Below are 18,122 nucleotides of genomic sequence, written 5' to 3'. Positions count from 1 at the left end.
ATGTGATCACCAGTGATAGGTACAAGTATCTGGGTATCGTCTGCGTAGTTTGTATATAAGACTCCCAGATCATCAAGTCTATCAAAAAGAGGCTTGGTGAACACATTATAGAGAGTGGGGGAAACGCAGGATCCTTGGGGAACCCCACATGTGACTGGAGTAGGTAGGGCAGATGCTGTGGGTGCAAAGACCCTCATAGATCTGTTATTGAGAGAGGATTTGATCCAGGCGTTGGCTTGGTCAGAAAAGTAAGCGGCCGATGATAAGTGTTTGCAGAGGATGTCATGATTCACCAGATCAAATGCCGCTGAGAGGTCGAGGAGGGGAAGCAGTGCTACTTTTCCATTATCCTTCAACGCTTGGATCTGAGTTTTTAAATCGATGAGTGCTGTTTCTGTCCCATGCTTGGGTCTAAAACCTGATTGCCTAAGTCCTAGTGGGTTGTTTGATTCAAGGTGCTGTATCTGCAAGTAAGCTGGCTTAGATAGAATTTTTAATAAGAAGGGCACCGTTGTGATAGGCCTATAGTTGGATGGGTTAGATGGGTCTGAAGTTGGTTTCTTTAACAGGGGGAGTACCCAAGCATCCTTTAAGTTGGTGGGTACTGTATTTGATTTAAAGGAGGCATTGATGAAGTTTGTGATGAAGGGGGCTAGCTCTTTGGTATCTTCCTTAATAAGAGGTGCTGGGCAGGAATCACCTTGGCAGTTAGATGGTTTGAGTTTTAACATGATAGATTCAACCTCTTTGATAGACAAAGGGGTGAAGTTGAATTGTGGCAAGTCCTTCTTGGTAGCATTAGGAGTCTCATGATGGAATTTCGGGTCAATTAAGATACTCTTTTTGTTCTCTATTTTATTCTGAAGTAGGGAGATTTTATTTTGAAGTGCATTTTGTATATTTGTGCACCATTCGGCATCTTTAGTACAGAGGTCTCGAGGTGGTGCTGGGGATTCCAGCTCTTTCATGATGTTGAATAATTCTTTAGTGCTGGATTTGGCGTTGTTGACGCGATCATTAAAATTATCTTTTTTCGCTTGGATGATTGCTAGTTTGTAATTAATGGAGGCTGCGGTGAAGGTGTCCTTATTGGTGGGTGAGGGATTATTCTTCCAGTGTGATTCAGCAGTCCTTTTTATTTTACTAAGATTTTTTAGGTGTCGTGTGTACCAATTGTTAAGGTGAGCATGGGGCTTGGCTTTTCGAAGTTTGAGTGATGCTATAGTGTTGATTGCCCTAGTCATTGTCTCGTTTTACAGATCAACAAGGACTGATGGGTCTAAGTGTTTCTTCTGTTCCTTCTGCCTTCTCATGGGCCAAATGGAACATTTGGGCAAACAATGTTGCAGAATCGGTTCGGTTAAAAGCCATTCTCCTGTTCCCGCTATCACTGTTAACACCTCCCAGAAATATGGCCGAAAGGGGATGGGACGATGGTGTATTTAAGTTACTTACCGTAGTGACTACTATACTTCTAGTCTGTGGTGGTATTTCCTCCATATGCCTTACAGCCATACCAGTTAATTGACTCTGCCTAGGTGGTTGCAAGGAACTGGATGGTTGAAGCTGGAGGGTGGAGCAGGAAGGGGCAGGTCTACTCCCTGTGCACAATATCGAACATTTTAGCAAATTAAGAGATTTTTGCTGACCAGAAAAGGCTCTGGTCAGCAAATGTCCATGCAGTGACACCCTAGGAGCATGGAGAAAAGAGGACGAAGAGGTATAATAGTTGCTAACGTGAGTAACCTTTATGTTCTAGCATCTATGGGTGACCTTAAGGAGCTGGTGGATGGTGATGGTGTATTATCACCCTACATTCATCAGCCAAATCGTTAGCCTAGGCATAGATGAGGTGTTTTCTCAGCAATCAAACTGTGGCCCTACTACCTTTGAATCCTCAACCTCCATAACTGCTTGCACTGTCCCTAAAGGTTCACCTCAAAAGCCTCTTTTGTTTAACCTCCAAAGACATCCTCTGATCCCTTCATATGACTTTGTTTGCCAATAACATCTATGTGGATGTCCATTTGAGCACCTGTTGGGGTCCCACGGCAGGCAGATTTGGTTCAACAGATGGATGATTCATTCAGTTGAAGTCAAAAAAGGCCTAAAATGTAATCCCATTTGAAAACTGGGACAGACTCAGTTTGCCTGTACACTAACTAAATCAGGTTTATATGAGTCCGCCAGACACAACCCACAGGGCGTGTTAAAATAAGGAATACTAATTAAACGCTATTTAAAAGCACACGCACAAGTAAAAGATAAGCAACCACTGACCAAAGTGAGACTTGACTAGTTGCAAATTAACTTGCACAGGGAGCAGAGTTTATTTGGGGTATCCCAATAATAAATGGCTAGGGTCTCTCATTGGGCACATCCCTGAGCTGTGAATTAGGACTTTGGTGGAGCTCACGGGGGAGTTCATTATGCCGTATAAGAAAGTTCATGGGGCTCTTAATTTACAGTTTAGTAGGCACGACAAGGTCATTAATCTGACCTTGTAATGAGGGTATGGGAACCCCTCTCAGCCTACAGTGGAAGCCTACCTGGGTGGAAGCTAAAGCAGGCCTATCCTAGAGGGAGACTGCAGTTGAGGGGGCCCCAATTCCTGTCCCCTCCACGAGTGAGAGAGACGTTCTGGTGGGGTCCGGGGAGGTGGTGGTGGCGGTGGAGTGTTGAGGCAAATTAAAGAAAAGGAGAGGTATTGGTTGGTAAGAGCAAGTGGTACTGAGTGGAAAGTGCTTTTGTGAGTGAAAGGAGGGTGACTGAGTAGAAAGAAGAGGTGGAGGAGGCAGCAATAGTGTGTAGGCGTGTTGGGCAAGAATTGTAGTAACCCTGTGGGAAACTATACCACCCTTGTCCTCTTAGTATTAGGTTACCTACCTATTGGTATAGGTCTGTATTACACAAGTTGGTAGTGTGACTGATCAGCCAGACTTATCTCAAGAGGGGTAAATATGAGCAGTAGAGCTGTAGCATCGAAATCCAAAAATACAAGTTTCCAAATAGCTTACATAATTATTTTCCTAGAAAACCTTGAGTGTAACAGACCATGTGCAACAATAAAAATACACTTCAAATACTTTCTCAGAATCAAAGTCAAGCAAGTAGATAATCTTTAATGATAATTCGTACACACATCCTACACCCTGTGGAGACTTCACTAACTAGGACAGTAGTGGCATTTATATATAACTTTTGCATTTGGTAAAAATCTGAGGTTGGTGAAAAAGGAAAGGTTAAAGGAAGGGAAAAAAAAGGTTAACATGTTCTCAGGGCATGTGAGCACGTTTCAATCTCCCAATGAATTCTCGATAAAACCTTTCCCAGCAATATTAGTTAAAAATGAATGCATCACCTATGGGGGACAGTTGGAATCAAAGTCAATGGATTAAAAGAGTCTGCAGGGAGCCAGGACAGCCAAAGTCAATTGGAGCAAAGTCTGTGGAGCTGAGTCACTTCTTAGATAGCAGAAAAACTCTTGCACAAGGTGTGTGGTAGAAAATCATTGTTGGGCCACAAGCTGTTAATCTTGTGAAAGAGCTTGGATCAATTCTAGAAAAGCAGCTACCGCAAATCTCAACTGAGAAAAGCAAGCTACAGACAGAGGTAAGTATCCCTTAGTCAGCACACTACCTTAGGTTAGAAAAAAGATTCCAGCTGGCTTCTGTCTTGGTTGCAGTGTTGCAGAACCTTTGTCCTTGGGCCTCAGTCGTGGGGACAAGAGGGTGGATGTTTGGAGAACTACTGCAGATCAGTTCGGAGGTCAGCGGCTGCTATGGGCTCTTTTCAATTCAACTGTACTTCGCAGTTTCAGCGCGTGGGAAATGGCACCACCACAGATGTTGGACACTGGTTGGGCTTCCTTCGCTCCTTCAGTTCAGCACTCTGGTGAGGTGACTCGAGCTTGGGTTGTCCTGCTCCGGAAGGGTCCTCGGGAGACTCCTGGAGCTTTTGGCCGGCTTATAGACGTTGCACTAGACTATGGATTTCTCGACCCCTGGGGCTCGGTTCCAGCAGCATCAAAGAAGTACAGCCAGTTGGGGAAGGTCTTCCACTAAAGTTTGTCTCCGGGTTAGTTAGTCCCACTAACCCAAGGGAAGAAGTTGCCCTCGCCAGAGCTTCTCTTGTCGATTCGGAAAAGGAGTTTCAGCACAGCAGCAGGGCTTCACCGGGCAGCTCAATGGTCTAGGAGGATGCTGCAAGCTTCTCTTCACGATTCCTTTGTCGGATATTTCGTCCAGTGGTCGACTGTCTTCAGACCAAGAAGCCTCGCCTTTTATGCAGGTTTCTCCTATTTATGCACAGCCTTGCTGTCACTCGTACAACAGGGTGGCCAGCCAGCCAGCCTGCCAATCAAACAAAGGAAACGCATAATCCAAGTCAGATCAAGATACATGAGAGTGAGGAAAAAGGGCTAATTCTCTCCATGAGTAAAATTAAAAAGTCCTAAAGCCCAGCAAAAGAGCTGGGAGTCTCTAAGGTTGAAGGGAATTAGCACAGAAATGAGAATTCTCCCTATCAAGGAGGAGTTATAAAATTGAAGCGCTGAGGCAGCTAGTAGGAGAAAAGTATCACAGCACAGAGGAGTAGAATGTAGGCAGAAGCAGGAGTATAGGCAAATGCCTTTAAGCTCTCACTTATAGCAATCTAGAGTTAAAAAATAGGAGGATCTATATTCCAACCTAGGGATAGCTAGCACTCGGCCAAAGAGCTAAATATAAACCGTTCACCCGTCTCTGGGTGTTGGGGTATTCCATCTGTGACCTAGATTTGTCCTCGCTGCGTGCCCTCCCCCGAATAGCAAGGAGGAGACTCGCCCCCCCTAGCCCCACCAAAATTGTCAACAGGTTTGTCCCTACCAGAGTTCCATTTAACCACTCTTGATGGTAGAAAAGCTGAGATATCAGGCTGAACTAAGGCGGTAAGGGTACTGTTGAGTAGAACAGTTAACTCTTACAATGATAAATAAAAGGAACCCCTCTGATAAATACTAAAATACTCTTATTTATTATTGCACTAAGGCACACTTTATACAGTTAAAGGTAAGTAAAATTGTTCTATACATATATATAACACCCAGTGGCAACGCAATTTGAGTTGCTCACTACTTCGGATTTTCACACAGGTATCGCACAATAAACTGTAATGACTAAAATAGGGAAAAGTTGTTAAAGAATCAATGCGCACACCTTATTAAAGACAGTGTACCTACCTTTTCAAAGTCCAATCTCTGTATAGAATATCTGAGTAGTTGGGTGTTCCGAAAGGCTCTTCATTGTTAGTGAGTAGCAATAAGAGAGGCCACCCTTATGGGGAATTAAAGACAAGACCAGAAGTGTGGGACAAAAGTAGTATTTGGAATCTAGCTTAAGTGACTTAAATCAAAATGTGGGTTTTGTAGGAAGCGGCTATCACTCCTAATGTCCAAAAGTACTTGTCCTAGAAGTAATAGCCAGGCCAACACTGACCTGGGTCGGACCTTTATGGGGCTACGCTAAGCAGTAATTTGCACACAGTGCAACGTGATGGGGGTAGGGCTGTCCAAGCGATATTGCTGAACACGGCCCCATGAACCCCACCAAAGTAATAATACCCTTCGTATATCAAGAATCGATGGGGAAAACTTGTTTCACTGTCGTTGGGGTCATTTGCTCATGGGCTTGTGGGCGTTCACCAGTGTTCGTCTTCTGGCTGGTTTGGATGGTGGTGGAAGAACCCTGGATTGGTCCTAGGATGTAGCAGAGGTATCCCATGAATATTCTGCAATGAAATCACTGAACACAATTTTCAGTGCAGAATATTGATCTCAAAGAAATTCATTCACCTACAATCTATAACTAATTCTTTTTACAGATTGTAAGATAGGATAAGGGATCAAGGATTTTGTGGGTAGGTTGTTAGGGGGATAATGCAGGGCTACAGGGGATTTGTCTCCCACCCCCATTTTGCTGCTGCACTGAATAAAGAAAATTGGTGAAAATTAAAAAAATGACATGAATGGACACCGGATAGGGTCAGCAGGCCCTCAACAGCTAAACTCTTGGACTGTGAGTCCATGGCAGGCTCTGTTTCAGGTGAAAGTAAACACAGCATGGTTCCAGCATCACAGCAGAGCAACGCAGGATGCCCATGAAGATTTCGGCTCCTATGCTGGATAAAGGTCCTTTCAGTAGTGCAAGGCTGGTACCAGGTGAATTACGAAGATGCAAGCTGCTTTGGCCCAGTAATGGCGATTCAGGTCCAGCACAAGGACACCTAGCTGGTTATGCCCACCAGTCAAAAGGATCGATGCGTTCTGCAAAGCTCGCCCCTGTCGGGTGGAAGGTGAGACTGGGTGGTGTTGACAGTAAACCAAACTTCCAAACACTTGGGCGAACCCACACATGTTTGTAGAGTAGTATGCCCTAAACCAGTTTAAACAGAAGTCATTCACAGAGAGACCATTTCGGGCTCTGAGTCTTCGTAGGCGAACTGCCATTTTGGATGTCCCTCGTGACCTAAGCAAACCAATGCCACACAGCAAAATGCACGGATTGCAGGACTTCTAAAATGTGTTGGTATCCAAATAGCCACAGTATAGGCGCTTTTGTCTATAATGCAGTGAAAATCTGCAAACCCGGTGTAGCCAAAAGTAAATTACACTTCGATGGGATTGGGTCCTCCGACGTATTCCATATCTATGACAGTAATCACCACAGCTGTGCTGATTACTGTCATAGATTAAATTACACCACTACCGCCAGCCTACGCCCCAAGACACTTCCTGGACTTCACCAAGTTACAAAATAGACTTCCCCTGCCCTATTAGCCACATTGGCTACCAAGGGCAACATATCCAAAAGGCGTTTCATTGGCAGGGCGTGGGAGGGAGCGGGCTTCAATAGTTTTACCTCTGACCAAGAAATGAAAGTCAAAAATCCAAGAAAGCCAGCAAAATGTTCAGATGACTCTTAAATATACCTATGTGATATTTAGGGGAATATGTATAAGGGGGCATTAGAACCCATTCAAAAGGCATTTTAAAGCATACTGCGATGGAGGGTGTGTATATGTACATGAAATGTACTTGTTCCTTGTGTGGCAGTGCGATGTGTGGTACACTGTTACTATCATTCCTCAGGGCTCCTAATTCCAGATATCCAGGACCTGCTTTTAACACCTTCTCATCAAATCATTTTTCCCTGCATTAGTCATTATTATGTCCACAAAACCTCCTAAATATCCACCCAAACAGTTTTTTTGTTTCCTTTTGGCTCTGTGCTCAAACGCGGGTATGATGGGTTGGATTTGAGAAGTGAGGCAACAATCCATATAAACGAGGTGCCTTCAAAGCTAGGCTGCTGCTGAAATCACAAAATCAGGGATGATTCTTTGGAATCCCTATTAAAGGTGTGTGTGTGTGCACATTTTAAATCCCCTCCCTGTCTGACGGTAATGTCACTCATTAAATGTTTCTCATATTGACTAATCCTAGTCCACTTGAAAACCTTTTTCTTTTTCCCACTTGCCTCTTCTGGTTTCCTAGGTAATCTTTGATATTAAAAAGGGTTGGTGTTGTGCCGGGTAGTTTGGCTACTCAGGAGCACTATAGGTTTCAAGAGAGCTTGGCATTTAGCAGGTTCCCTCTTAATCTCATCCGTGCTTTCAACAAAGCTGTTACATGCGTACAATCTGTGTACATTTCTGGGTATTAAGTTCAACCCATGTTCCAGTAATTACGATTTCAGTCAATTCATTTATTTCCATCCCTAACAAAAGGTGCATATTTGACAACATATCAGCACAGTTCTTCCCACATGAAAGGATCTTTTCTAATGGTATCCGTCCTTGCATATATAAAAGCGTTGTGTGGCAGTGGTCTGGGAAATAATCCACTTTCTTCGATATCTACTGTACATTTCAGTTCAGGAAAAGTCTCCCACTTGTCCATTCTTTTCTATTTTAGTCCATTATGCAGCATATATACTGTCATTGGAAGTTGCTCTGTTTTTTAAACCATGTTTATCCATTTGATTCTTCTCTTGTCTTTGGGGCTTTTGGCAGGAGGGAACGTTGTCATTCCTTTCCTTTCGATACCTCAAGACGCAACAAGTGGTCATTAACACAACCATAGTTGCGAAAGTGAGGGAATTTTCATGTTACTTCTGAGACGGTCTCTCTGCCAACGCATTGCTTCTGTTGGAAGTGTGGTTCGAAGTTGGAGAGCCTAACTCCTATTGCAGATGCATAAACGGGGAACATTTTACAGCATATAGTTATATAAAACTGCTCCTCGTATAACTGCTCATGTCTTCAATGCAATTCATGCAAATAACGTTTTTCAGTGCATATTTGTTAACGGTTATAAGGATGGATCTTCCAGAATATATGGGTGGATTTATGTTTGCCATGCTGATATTACAGACTGGGGATGCTGACAGACTTTCTTTTAAAGCAGCTCGTTTTTAAAACATAAATGGGTGTGTCTTCAGCAAACTCTGAAGGGGTGACTTTCTATAAGTTGAAATGTTGGTTTGTTTTTCAGGAGCTGGGTGTGAGCACAAACGCCAACTACAAGATCACTTTTATGCTGGACAGCTCAGCAATGATCACTGTACACACACCCAGAAGAGGGCTCATTGAGGTAAGGGTTTTTCTGTTGTACTTTCTTGGTGCATAATGTTGTAGCCTGTTAATCTCTCCCTTCATCAGTAATCCTCTAATAACATGACTTTGCCTCCAGTCTGATTCTTTCTCCGGCTTTGACTCATCCCGCCCCATCCGTCCTTTGCCTCTCCTTTGTCATGCCTTTTCTCCCTGACAGATATTAGCGCACACCCTCCCCACCCCCCCTCCCTTCCAGACTTTGGAACCCTACCTGCCAGCCATGGTTTCACACTTACCTTCTTAGTATATTCCTTTCACTTAAGTTCTCTTGTCCCATTCCACACTATCATCCCCGGCTTCCCACTGCGCCGGCTGTGGTTTCTCTGCCACCCTGCTGGTAATACTTCTTATTGGTTTTCTGTCCTCTAGGCTTATATTTAAACAAAACAGAATGTGGGTTATCGCACTTCTTGTCTTGCCTCTTCTTCAAGCCTGGCTCTTGTCTAGCTCCAGCCTTGGGCTCTCTGCCTCAGCCTTGGCACACTTCACTATCCACCCAAAACCTGGCCTGATTTTCTCACTGCCCCCGCCTCAACGCGCTACTCCACCTTTTCTTCCCATCTCTTCCCAATTCTTCTTGGCTCTCTAAGTGGCTTAACTCTTTTCCTTTTTTCTCTTTGCTCTATTCACCTCTGCTCCTGCTCCTAACCCCACTGACGTTTCACTCTTCCCTCCTTTGCACTACTGCGGCTTATTGTTGGTTGGTCTATGGACTGAAGTAATGGTTACTACTGTTAATGAAGAGCCTTCTGGTCCTTTCAGTATGCCCACTTTTTTTCTTATCGGGCCATTGCTTTGCCTTGGTATAATAGCATCACTGTACTTGGCCTGGGATAGTTACTAATACGCATATTTTGTTACCTTTCCTATGTAGGTAAAGCCTTTGGGAGTGATTTGGGGAAAGTATCCTGAATTCTACACCAAGAAAAACACCATCATGTTTGATGATATTGGAAGAAATTTTTTAATGAACCCTCAGAATGGACTGAAGGTACCATATCATGATCTGACGTTGACACTGTCTGACCTTTTTACCTCTTGCACTCCAAGTCTTTGGAAAGGTTGAAAGCTTTTACCCTTTCTTCTGGCTTTCGTATCACTTGCCTCCTATGAGTTTATAGATGGATATTTTTTTCACCCATGTCATTTATCCATCCCAAGCTCCCCTTGTGAGTGCTGAGGATTTCCAACTTTATTTCTTTAATGCTTCACACGTTTGCCTTCATGTCTTCCTAAGGATGCTTGTACCCTAAACCTCTTCTTCTATCCTTCATTGAGGTTACTTCCCGAGTCTGTAAGACGTGGGTCAGCCTTTATAAGTCTGTCTAGGATGACTAGAGTATAACCCCCTCTTGCATTCATTAATGAGTCTATATGCAAATGGCTAGGCTCTAGCATTCCTTAATGGGTATATATGCAAATGACTGAGCTCTAAACCTCTTCTTGTTTATTCACACAGATCCGACCTTTCATGAAAGCCCATTTAAATCGGGATAAAGATAAGGAGCTCTTAAAACTATCTCAGTATCTCAAGGAAATTGCAAAATTGGAAGACCTGTCGGAACTGAATCACAAACACTGGGAGAGGTAAGCAGAAAAAAATGTTATAAAGGTGAATTCATCTCCATCACCTGGTGGGACTGTGCTATCAATGTGTCCATATCTGTTTTTTTTAATACATTTGTATTGCTTTCTTTTTGCTTGGACCCCTACTCTCATAGGGACACTCCAGGACAAGATATTTGAAACTGGTATGTTATTTATTAGAGAATAATTATGTGCAAGAATTGACACATGAAATGGTTTCTCCATTGGTAGTGTAATTGTATTTGTGATTTATATAGCACCACTTCCCCATTTGTATGGCCTCAATGTTCTTTGTGGTTGGAATGCCCTCCGGGACCAAAGTCCATGTATGAGAGATTCTAAGAGTTAACTTTAAGATGCATGTGTGCATTCTGCCAGGTTAGGGTGTAGGTGAGCTGGCTAGGTTCCAGTAAGCATCCCGGCGGCCAGGCACGTGGGCAGGTGTAGTTGGAAGTTTAGGATAGAGCGCTAGTGCGGGAGACTAGGGGGGGGGGGTGTGTGTGTGTGTGTGTGTGTGTGTGTGTGTGTGTGTGTGTGCGCGCGCGCGTGCGGGTCGACCGACATTCTTCATAGGTTGTCGCTGAATGCTAATGTCAGAGGTGTTGAGGCACGTAAGGTGTTTTGGTGTGGACGACTATGCAAGCTACTAGACAGTATTTGCATAGGCATACCTGCATTCTATAGTGCATGGATGGTTGGCTGTGCCTGCGGCATGTGTTCACAGATGTGGTGCAAGTTAAACATACCTTAAACTCAGAGTTCATCTTTGTCTCTTTTCCTAGGCACAAGGCGATTGGCTGGTCTCACCAGCTGAGGACTACCTAGATTGAGAGCCTAAGCAGTGGGAGGGGCTCTGCAGGGTCGGGGGAGTTATGTAAGATCATCTGGGGTTTGGGTGAGGGGGGTGAATGGCCCGAGGTTATCACGGTGTGATCAGACATAAAATGTTGTTGTTGGATTTCTACATTAATCTGTTTATAGATTAATAATTTGTAACGTGCACATCCTTTCGGTACAAAACAGTAAAATTGAACATTTATAAATCTCAATTGAAATTAAGCCCATGTATGGACATCCTTCTTAGCCATCATGAATATGGTGCGTGTAGAACACCCTGGTAAATGTTTTTTTTATAGTCTGATGTTGGGTTTTCTAGCTTTTCTAATGATATCCGTAAGTTTTGTGGGAGATGTAGATGACCAAATTCTATGGCCTCAGGAGCCAAGCTAAGTAAGTCATCTGAAGTTGAGTGTGTTACCCATTTGTGCTGCTGTATTAATAGGTCTTGGATTGGGAGAAGCTTGAGTGGTGGTCATCGACACGTGTGCATAAGGTGAGAGTACCATGGCGCTCTTGCCCATATTGGAGCAAGGAGTATGTTATATTGATTTAGACCTCACACTACTACCAATTACAAGTGAATCAAAGTGGAATACAAAAAAACTCTATTACTATATTTTTTTTATTTTTTATGGATCGCCGGTATTGGGTGTTATATAAACTTGCCTACTTTTGAATATTCCCACCTTTCAGGCTGAAAAGCCCCAGAAGTTTGTTTAAAACAAACGCCTAACAAGACCTCTAGTGGGTACAGACCAAGAAGGCCACATAATCGGGTGCTCCTCTGTAACAGCAGATTTATGGATTTGTCTATATAGTGCAGACCCTTTGGACCAAGGCAGATGTGTTAAAAATAATAATATATAAAAAAAGGTGATGGCAAGACAGTGGAAGGTTGCCAGGTCAAGCACTAGAGGATTAAGCGCAGAAGAGCAGTGGACCCCTTCAGGAGAGGCACTGCAAACATTCAGATGAAGAGACATTAATAAAGAGATGGTGGAAAAGACTGACTTGGTGATGAAGGGTGAGGGTGGCCGCTAGGGGATATTGTGGACCTATTGAAACTAATAAAGGCACGAAGATTTAACGATGGTGGTAAAGTATTGAGAATGGACTGGACACACAAGTGGAGGTTCAACAAAAGGCCCAAGTTCTGCACTGGTGAAATACCATTCATTTAAATCAGAATTAAAGATATGGATCCTTCAGAACCTCTTTGACCTGACTTTATCGAAAGTGATGGGTGCGAACTGTGAAAAGATGCTAACATCATGGTTGATCTTGCACAAAATAAAATATCCATAACTTCACCCTTATCTTTGAATACCAAGGAGAAAACTACAGGATAACCAACCTGGTGGCATAGGCTCTCGCCTTCTTATGTGATGCAAGTGATCTTGTATAGCACCCTTCTGCCACTATTGATGGCCTTGTCCAATCGCGAACAGCAAAATCTTCCGGCAGGGACTCGGCAAGCTCATAATGGAATGGAGGGAAGGTTTGAAGGAGTAGGTATGAGGAAAAAGATCATGGGTGCATCTGAGATCTGTCACGGGGAAGGGATGAGCTGTGTCATACTCCGCATTCTACTATATTTTTTATGATGAGTCTGGCTGCATGTTAAGGAGGGGGCCCCGGGTAAGTTCATGAAACACTGGGTGCTAATGTGTTGGGTTTTTTTTTGTTGGTGGGGTTGGCTGGTCGTTTTGGATGCAGAAGAAGTTGGGGATTTTATCGTAAGGAAAAATAGGTGGGGGTAGAGGGGAGAGAGGCATTCTCTTTGCTGGTCTATATTAATATGGCTGTCGCATTAGGGGTTAGTTACAAATGTACTGTGGGGAGGGAGGCCTGGGAAGATAGGGGAGTAACTTTCAAAATATAATATCAGTTGGGGTAGATCGTACTTAACAGGTGATGACCTTATAGTGTTCAATGCAAACTGGATGCAAGCCCTCTCATGTAGGGGGCCTTTCTGTGGGAAGGGAACGTTGCATGTAAAAAGGTGCTCTCCAGTGAAGAGACTGCTGATTGCAAGGGAGTTTAAACAGAAGTAGTTAGATGCAATGTTCCTACAGAAAACCCTTGGATGTCGGGGGAGGAGGGGTGGGAGTGCAAGAGTGTTGTCATAGGTATTTTACTTTACAAGCTACTGACCCTTGAAGGGATAAAAGTGGAAAAACCTCTTTGGGCAGTGTTTTGGTTGTAAAATAGGGAGTTTTAGGTTGACGCTATGCAGGGGCGTAGGAGACGCATAAAATCTGGGGGCGGACAGGGGACACCTTGGGGACTTTGCTTTCTTTATTGTGTTTTAGTGAAAGGACTCTACTTTAAACAACATTAAAATAGCAGTATGTATTAAATTACAAATATCATCACTGTATAAAACAAGAGAAAAGAAGAGAAAACAGAATACAATTAAAGGATGCAGCAGCAAAGAACATGTCTTTATATGTTGCATTTCTGGATTTGTCATCTGACTATGAGCTCATGGTAAGAGAGAGGAAATAACAATTACTTCCAGTGGGCCACAGCTAGGACGCCAGCTCGTTAAGAGGCGGATCACCTGTAAGTGGATTCCTGCCAAATAAAGGAGTTGCAGCCTTTTCTACCAACTGCAAGTTGCTACTTTTTTTGTGTGGGGCAAGGAGACGTGTGTGTCTCTTGGAATGGAAGGATGGCGGTTTCAAAGAAAGAGGAAATCTTGCTTATACTTCTGAGTAAGCCCTGTTGGTGCTTTGACTGTCCTCCTGGGGGTGGGGGGTACAGCAAACAAGGAGGAGGAGCGCTCGCAGGCCAGCCCCCTTATTCGCACTCCCCAGGTCCGCGGCCGGATGCATCAGACCTGGGGGATGCCTAGTAAGTGGGGTGTATGTGGACCCAGGGGGATGGCCAAAGGGTCAGCCCGCTATGTGGGCTGCCCCACTAGCGCTCCTGTGAGGGCCGGGCCAGCCTCTCACAAGGAGTCTGGTCCCTCTTATTCCATCTCATGCTGGCTTTAGAGCCTAGCCTTTCTTTGCCTTTGTTATTCTGAATGCAGAGCTGGACTATGTTCCTTTCTCATTTAACATTTGCTGCAAAGCCTGATCCATTTGATTCTCTAATATTTTACTAGTACGGCAGAGCATGGGTCCTCAGCCCTGTTACACTATTCAAAGAGCCCCTCTTGCCTTTCTTTGCCTCTCCCTTGTCTCACTGCTTACTTGCTTAATACATACCTCCTTGCTTGAACACTCAACACATTCTCCCTAACACAGCAATGGCAGATGCAGTCTGTCTTAACTGCTATTTGTTCCGTGTCTTGAATTGGCCTCTTATTACCGCTTTACTGTCTGCCGGGGAAAGGCATTTGCCAGTTACTGCCATAAGGGTTCTACCTGGCCATAAGAGGGCAACAGCTAGCCAATATTGGAAGAACATGGGCATATTATGCCAGAGGCTGGCAACTGCTTTCCTTATGCCTACACAAGAGACACAACTCTTGCCTTTGTTTCTAACAGTAATTCAGTGGATGAAGAAAGGCAAGAACACACACATTCCTTATAAATGAAGGGGATGATGTCACACTTGGTTAAGACATTTTGATCACGCCACGAGTTAATTTCCAGCTGCAATTAAGCAATTACCTTTTAGACTTCTGGCTTTAAATAATGTTAGTATCACCTGGAAAGCACAGAGGTTGCTCAACAGGGTTCCTGGAGCACGAGGGGTACCCTACTCGTGGGCATGGATGATTGGAGGGCATTCTTGCCCTGGTTTGGAGCTTGGCCCTTAAAGCCATGATGGGGGGGAGGGGCCTATTACTTTTGGTCATACGTACCCTTTGAGGGTGGGCAGACATTGCCTCCTGCTTTAGCCCACTAACAGCACTGCTTTGCAACTTTATCACACATACCTGTCAGATGGCATGTAACTCAATGCTACTAATGGTATCAGCCTCAGAAGTCTGGAATCCTTTGCCACATCAACTAGGGTACATGGCTTGCCACCTGAGACTTACCCATGTCTGAGTCGGCATCTGTCACCTTGTGGGGAAGACACACACAGAAAGAGTAGGGCACGGTGCCCTTGTGTGTTTTTCACACTTCTTCCTCTGGGTGGGCACAATTCACTCCGCAGAGAAAGTGGCACATTCTGGGCAACATTCTCCCACTTTGACAGTGTCACCCAATTTTATTTATTTTTAAATGTTTTTATTGGCATTTATATTGACAAAGAACAGTTAAACATGGATGCATAACAACATCCGGCTTGTCACGAGTTCGCCCGATAAACATTACAGAACAGCAACAAAAGAAAGGAAAAGAGAAAAGAAAAAAAAAAAAGAAAAGGGAAAAAAGGGAGGAAAGAAAGAGAAGAAACCAGAAACAAACAACAAACCATAACTTTGACCGTCCCGCCTCCCCCCACTGCGTGGGTACCTGCCGGCCCCGCTTCGGGCCTCGCTCCAGGCACCATCCGGTTGTCTCTTAAAGTCCCAGGGTTAGGGTTGTTGTGGATGTGACTGTTAAGTTTGTATCAGGGCGACAGTTCGTGGCTGAGGGTGCACTCAAGGGGGCTTAAAGTCCGTCAGGTAGATCATGTCCTTCAGGAGGGTCTTCCAGGACTCCAGTGTTGCACTCACGTCTTCGCCTCCCCGGTTGTTCCCCTCCTCCCAGGCTTTGGTCTCAGCGCTGGTCCATCTCTCCATTTCCCTGCTCCATGGTTCGTATCTGGGGCCTCCTGGGGATTTCCAGGCCATTGCTATCGTTCTTTTTGTTAGAATGCACGCCATGTCCATTAGTTTCACCGTATGCTTGATTTTGCTCAGTCTGGGGTATGTGCCCAGGAGGCACTCCTTGGGCGTCCACTCGTACCCTTCCAATCCGGCTCCCCTGCAAGTCCTCCCGACAGCGGACCAGAGTTTCTTGGTTTTGGGACAGGTCCAGAACATGTGGATTAGGTCTGCGTGCTCGCTGGTGCACCATGGGCACCCTGGTGGGGTTTTCCTACTGAATGTGGATACCCTCTGTGGGGTCATGTAGGTCCTATATAGGACATTCAGCTGGATGAGCCTGAACCTGGCGTTGCAGGACACTTCCTTCGGGTGTATCAGGGCCCTGTCCCACTCACTCTCCGTGATGTCTGTCCCCAGGTCCGCCTCCCACCTTTCCTTCAGGATTGCACTCCTCGGGTTGCGCCTGTCGTTCAGTTGGGCATACAGCCTCGCCGTGGTTTTCCAGCCGTCGCTTAAATTGTGCATCTCTTGCACGAGGGGGTGGGTTTCCGGTTCCTCTGGCCATGTGCTCCATGTCTCCTTAGCGACCTGTTTCACCCTTTGGTACCATAGAAATTGTCCAGCAGCAAGCCCTTCTTTCATCTGTAGTGAGTCAAATTCTCTGAAGCTTCCATCCTCATACATGTCCCCCCAAGTGTATAAGCCAGAGTTCTCCCATTTCCTCATTGCTGGTAAATCAGTGGGTGTCTTACAGACGTTAGCGAGCATGGGGATTTCAGGCATGTATGGTTGGCCCAGGTCGAGCGACGTGCGTGCCTTGTTCCAGACTTGTCTCCCCAGCCTCACCAGCATGGGCGGGTCGGGAGGCCCAACCTTTGAGTTCCATACTACTTCTTTGGGGTGCATTGGGGCTATCAGCTGGCGAAGGAGGCCTGTCTCAGCTGTTGGTTCGTCGGATAACCACTTAACAACGTGTGTCAGTTGCGCTGCGAGGTAGTATTTTTGGAATTCAGGCAACTGGATTCCGCCCTCTTTGTGCGGGAGAGTGAGGGTGTGCAGCGAAAGCCTGTGTCTGGCCGGGCCCCACAGGAAGTCCCTGATGAGAGATTCCAATTTTCTGAAGAAGGGGGGGGGTATATAGTGCGTTATGTTGGTGAAGTAGTACAGGAATCTCGGTAATATTATCATCTTCACGATGGCCGCTCTGCCCATCACGGAGAGTGGGAGTCGGGACCAGAATTTGGTGGATTTGCGTACCCCTCGCATTGCTGCTTCCGTGTTGCTTTCGTGTGTGGAGGCAGGCGTGTGCATGATGGTGAGTCCGAGATAGCGGAACGCTGCCGTCTGCCATTGGATCCCAATGTCCGGTAGCTCTTCTGTTTCCTTCCCCTGAAGCCCGGCCAGGGGGAAGGAGCATGATTTCCGCCTGCTGAACCTTATCCCGGAGTATGTTGCGAAGTTGTCGAGGATGTCCAGCGCTGTGGGTGCATTCATTCGGGGGTTGCGCAGATAGAGGAGGACATCGTCTGCATACAGCGAGATGATGTTATCAGTCTCACCCGTTCTGATCCCTGCGTCGAAGAGTTGCTTCCTGAAATAGATCGCTACCGGTTCCAGGCCAAGGACGTACAGCATTGGTGACAGTGGGCATCCTTGCCTTGTTCCCCTTTGGATGTCCCAGGATCCAGACACCACGCCCCCTGTCTTCACCCTCGCCACTGGGGTGTTGTAGAGCACCTTGATCCATCGTATAAAGCGCTCGCCTAGTCCGAACTCCCTCAGGGTCTCGATCAACCATTCCCAGAATATTGAGTCGAACGCCTTTATGGCGTCCAGTGAGAGCACAGCCAGGTCTTCGTTGCTCCCTGCGGATTGTGCTATGACATGCTGGAGCCTCCTCAGATTGGCTGTGGTATTGCGCCCCGGGACAAAGCCGTTTTGGTCCTCGTGTATTATAGACCCGATCACCCTGGACAGCCTCTTAGCCAGTATGGTTGTAAGGATTTTGCTGTCGTAATTCAGCATTGCCAGGGGACGGTACGAGTCGCACTCATCGATGGGCTTGCCAGGTTTAAGCATAGGTATTATGAGTGTCTCTCTCATGCTGCCAGGTAGTATGCCGGTCTCATATGCCTCTACATATACTCCATGTAGGACCGGGGCTAAGATCTCCTCGTAGGCTTTATAGAATTCTGGTGTGAGGCCGTCGGTTCCGGGAGTCTTGCATGTAGAGAGGGACCTGATTGCTTCCGAGATGTCCTCCTTCGTGATGGCTTCTCCCAGCATCTCTCGCTGCTCCGAGCTCAGTTTGGGGAGACCCACTTCGTCC

The 18,122-nt window shown here is 45.5% G+C and overlaps 1 protein-coding gene across 3 annotated transcripts in view; it reads left to right on the top strand.

The window, feature by feature from the left end:
* The window catches only part of UBLCP1 (ubiquitin like domain containing CTD phosphatase 1), a 453,130-nt gene that overhangs the window by 320,925 nt on the left and 114,083 nt on the right, over window positions 1-18,122 (top strand). For 2 of the 3 annotated variants that reach the window (XM_069653914.1, XM_069653915.1), the window contains exons 8-10: window positions 8,531-8,629; window positions 9,527-9,643; window positions 10,112-10,239. In XM_069653914.1, coding sequence (XP_069510015.1) covers window positions 8,531-8,629; window positions 9,527-9,643; window positions 10,112-10,239 — 344 coding nt within the window. Of the gene's footprint in view, window positions 1-8,530; window positions 8,630-9,526; window positions 9,644-10,111; window positions 10,244-18,122 lie in introns of those variants that run through there. The other variant, XM_069653916.1, reaches the window with a different exon arrangement.

This window comes from Ambystoma mexicanum, chromosome 3q, assembly GCF_040938575.1.
Source record: "Ambystoma mexicanum isolate Mex_15411 chromosome 3q, UKY_AmexF1_1, whole genome shotgun sequence".
Classification (NCBI taxonomy): Eukaryota; Metazoa; Chordata; class Amphibia; order Caudata; family Ambystomatidae; genus Ambystoma; species Ambystoma mexicanum.
The sequence above is the reverse complement of the archived record's forward strand: the minus strand, read 5'-3'. Positions and strand labels throughout refer to the sequence as shown.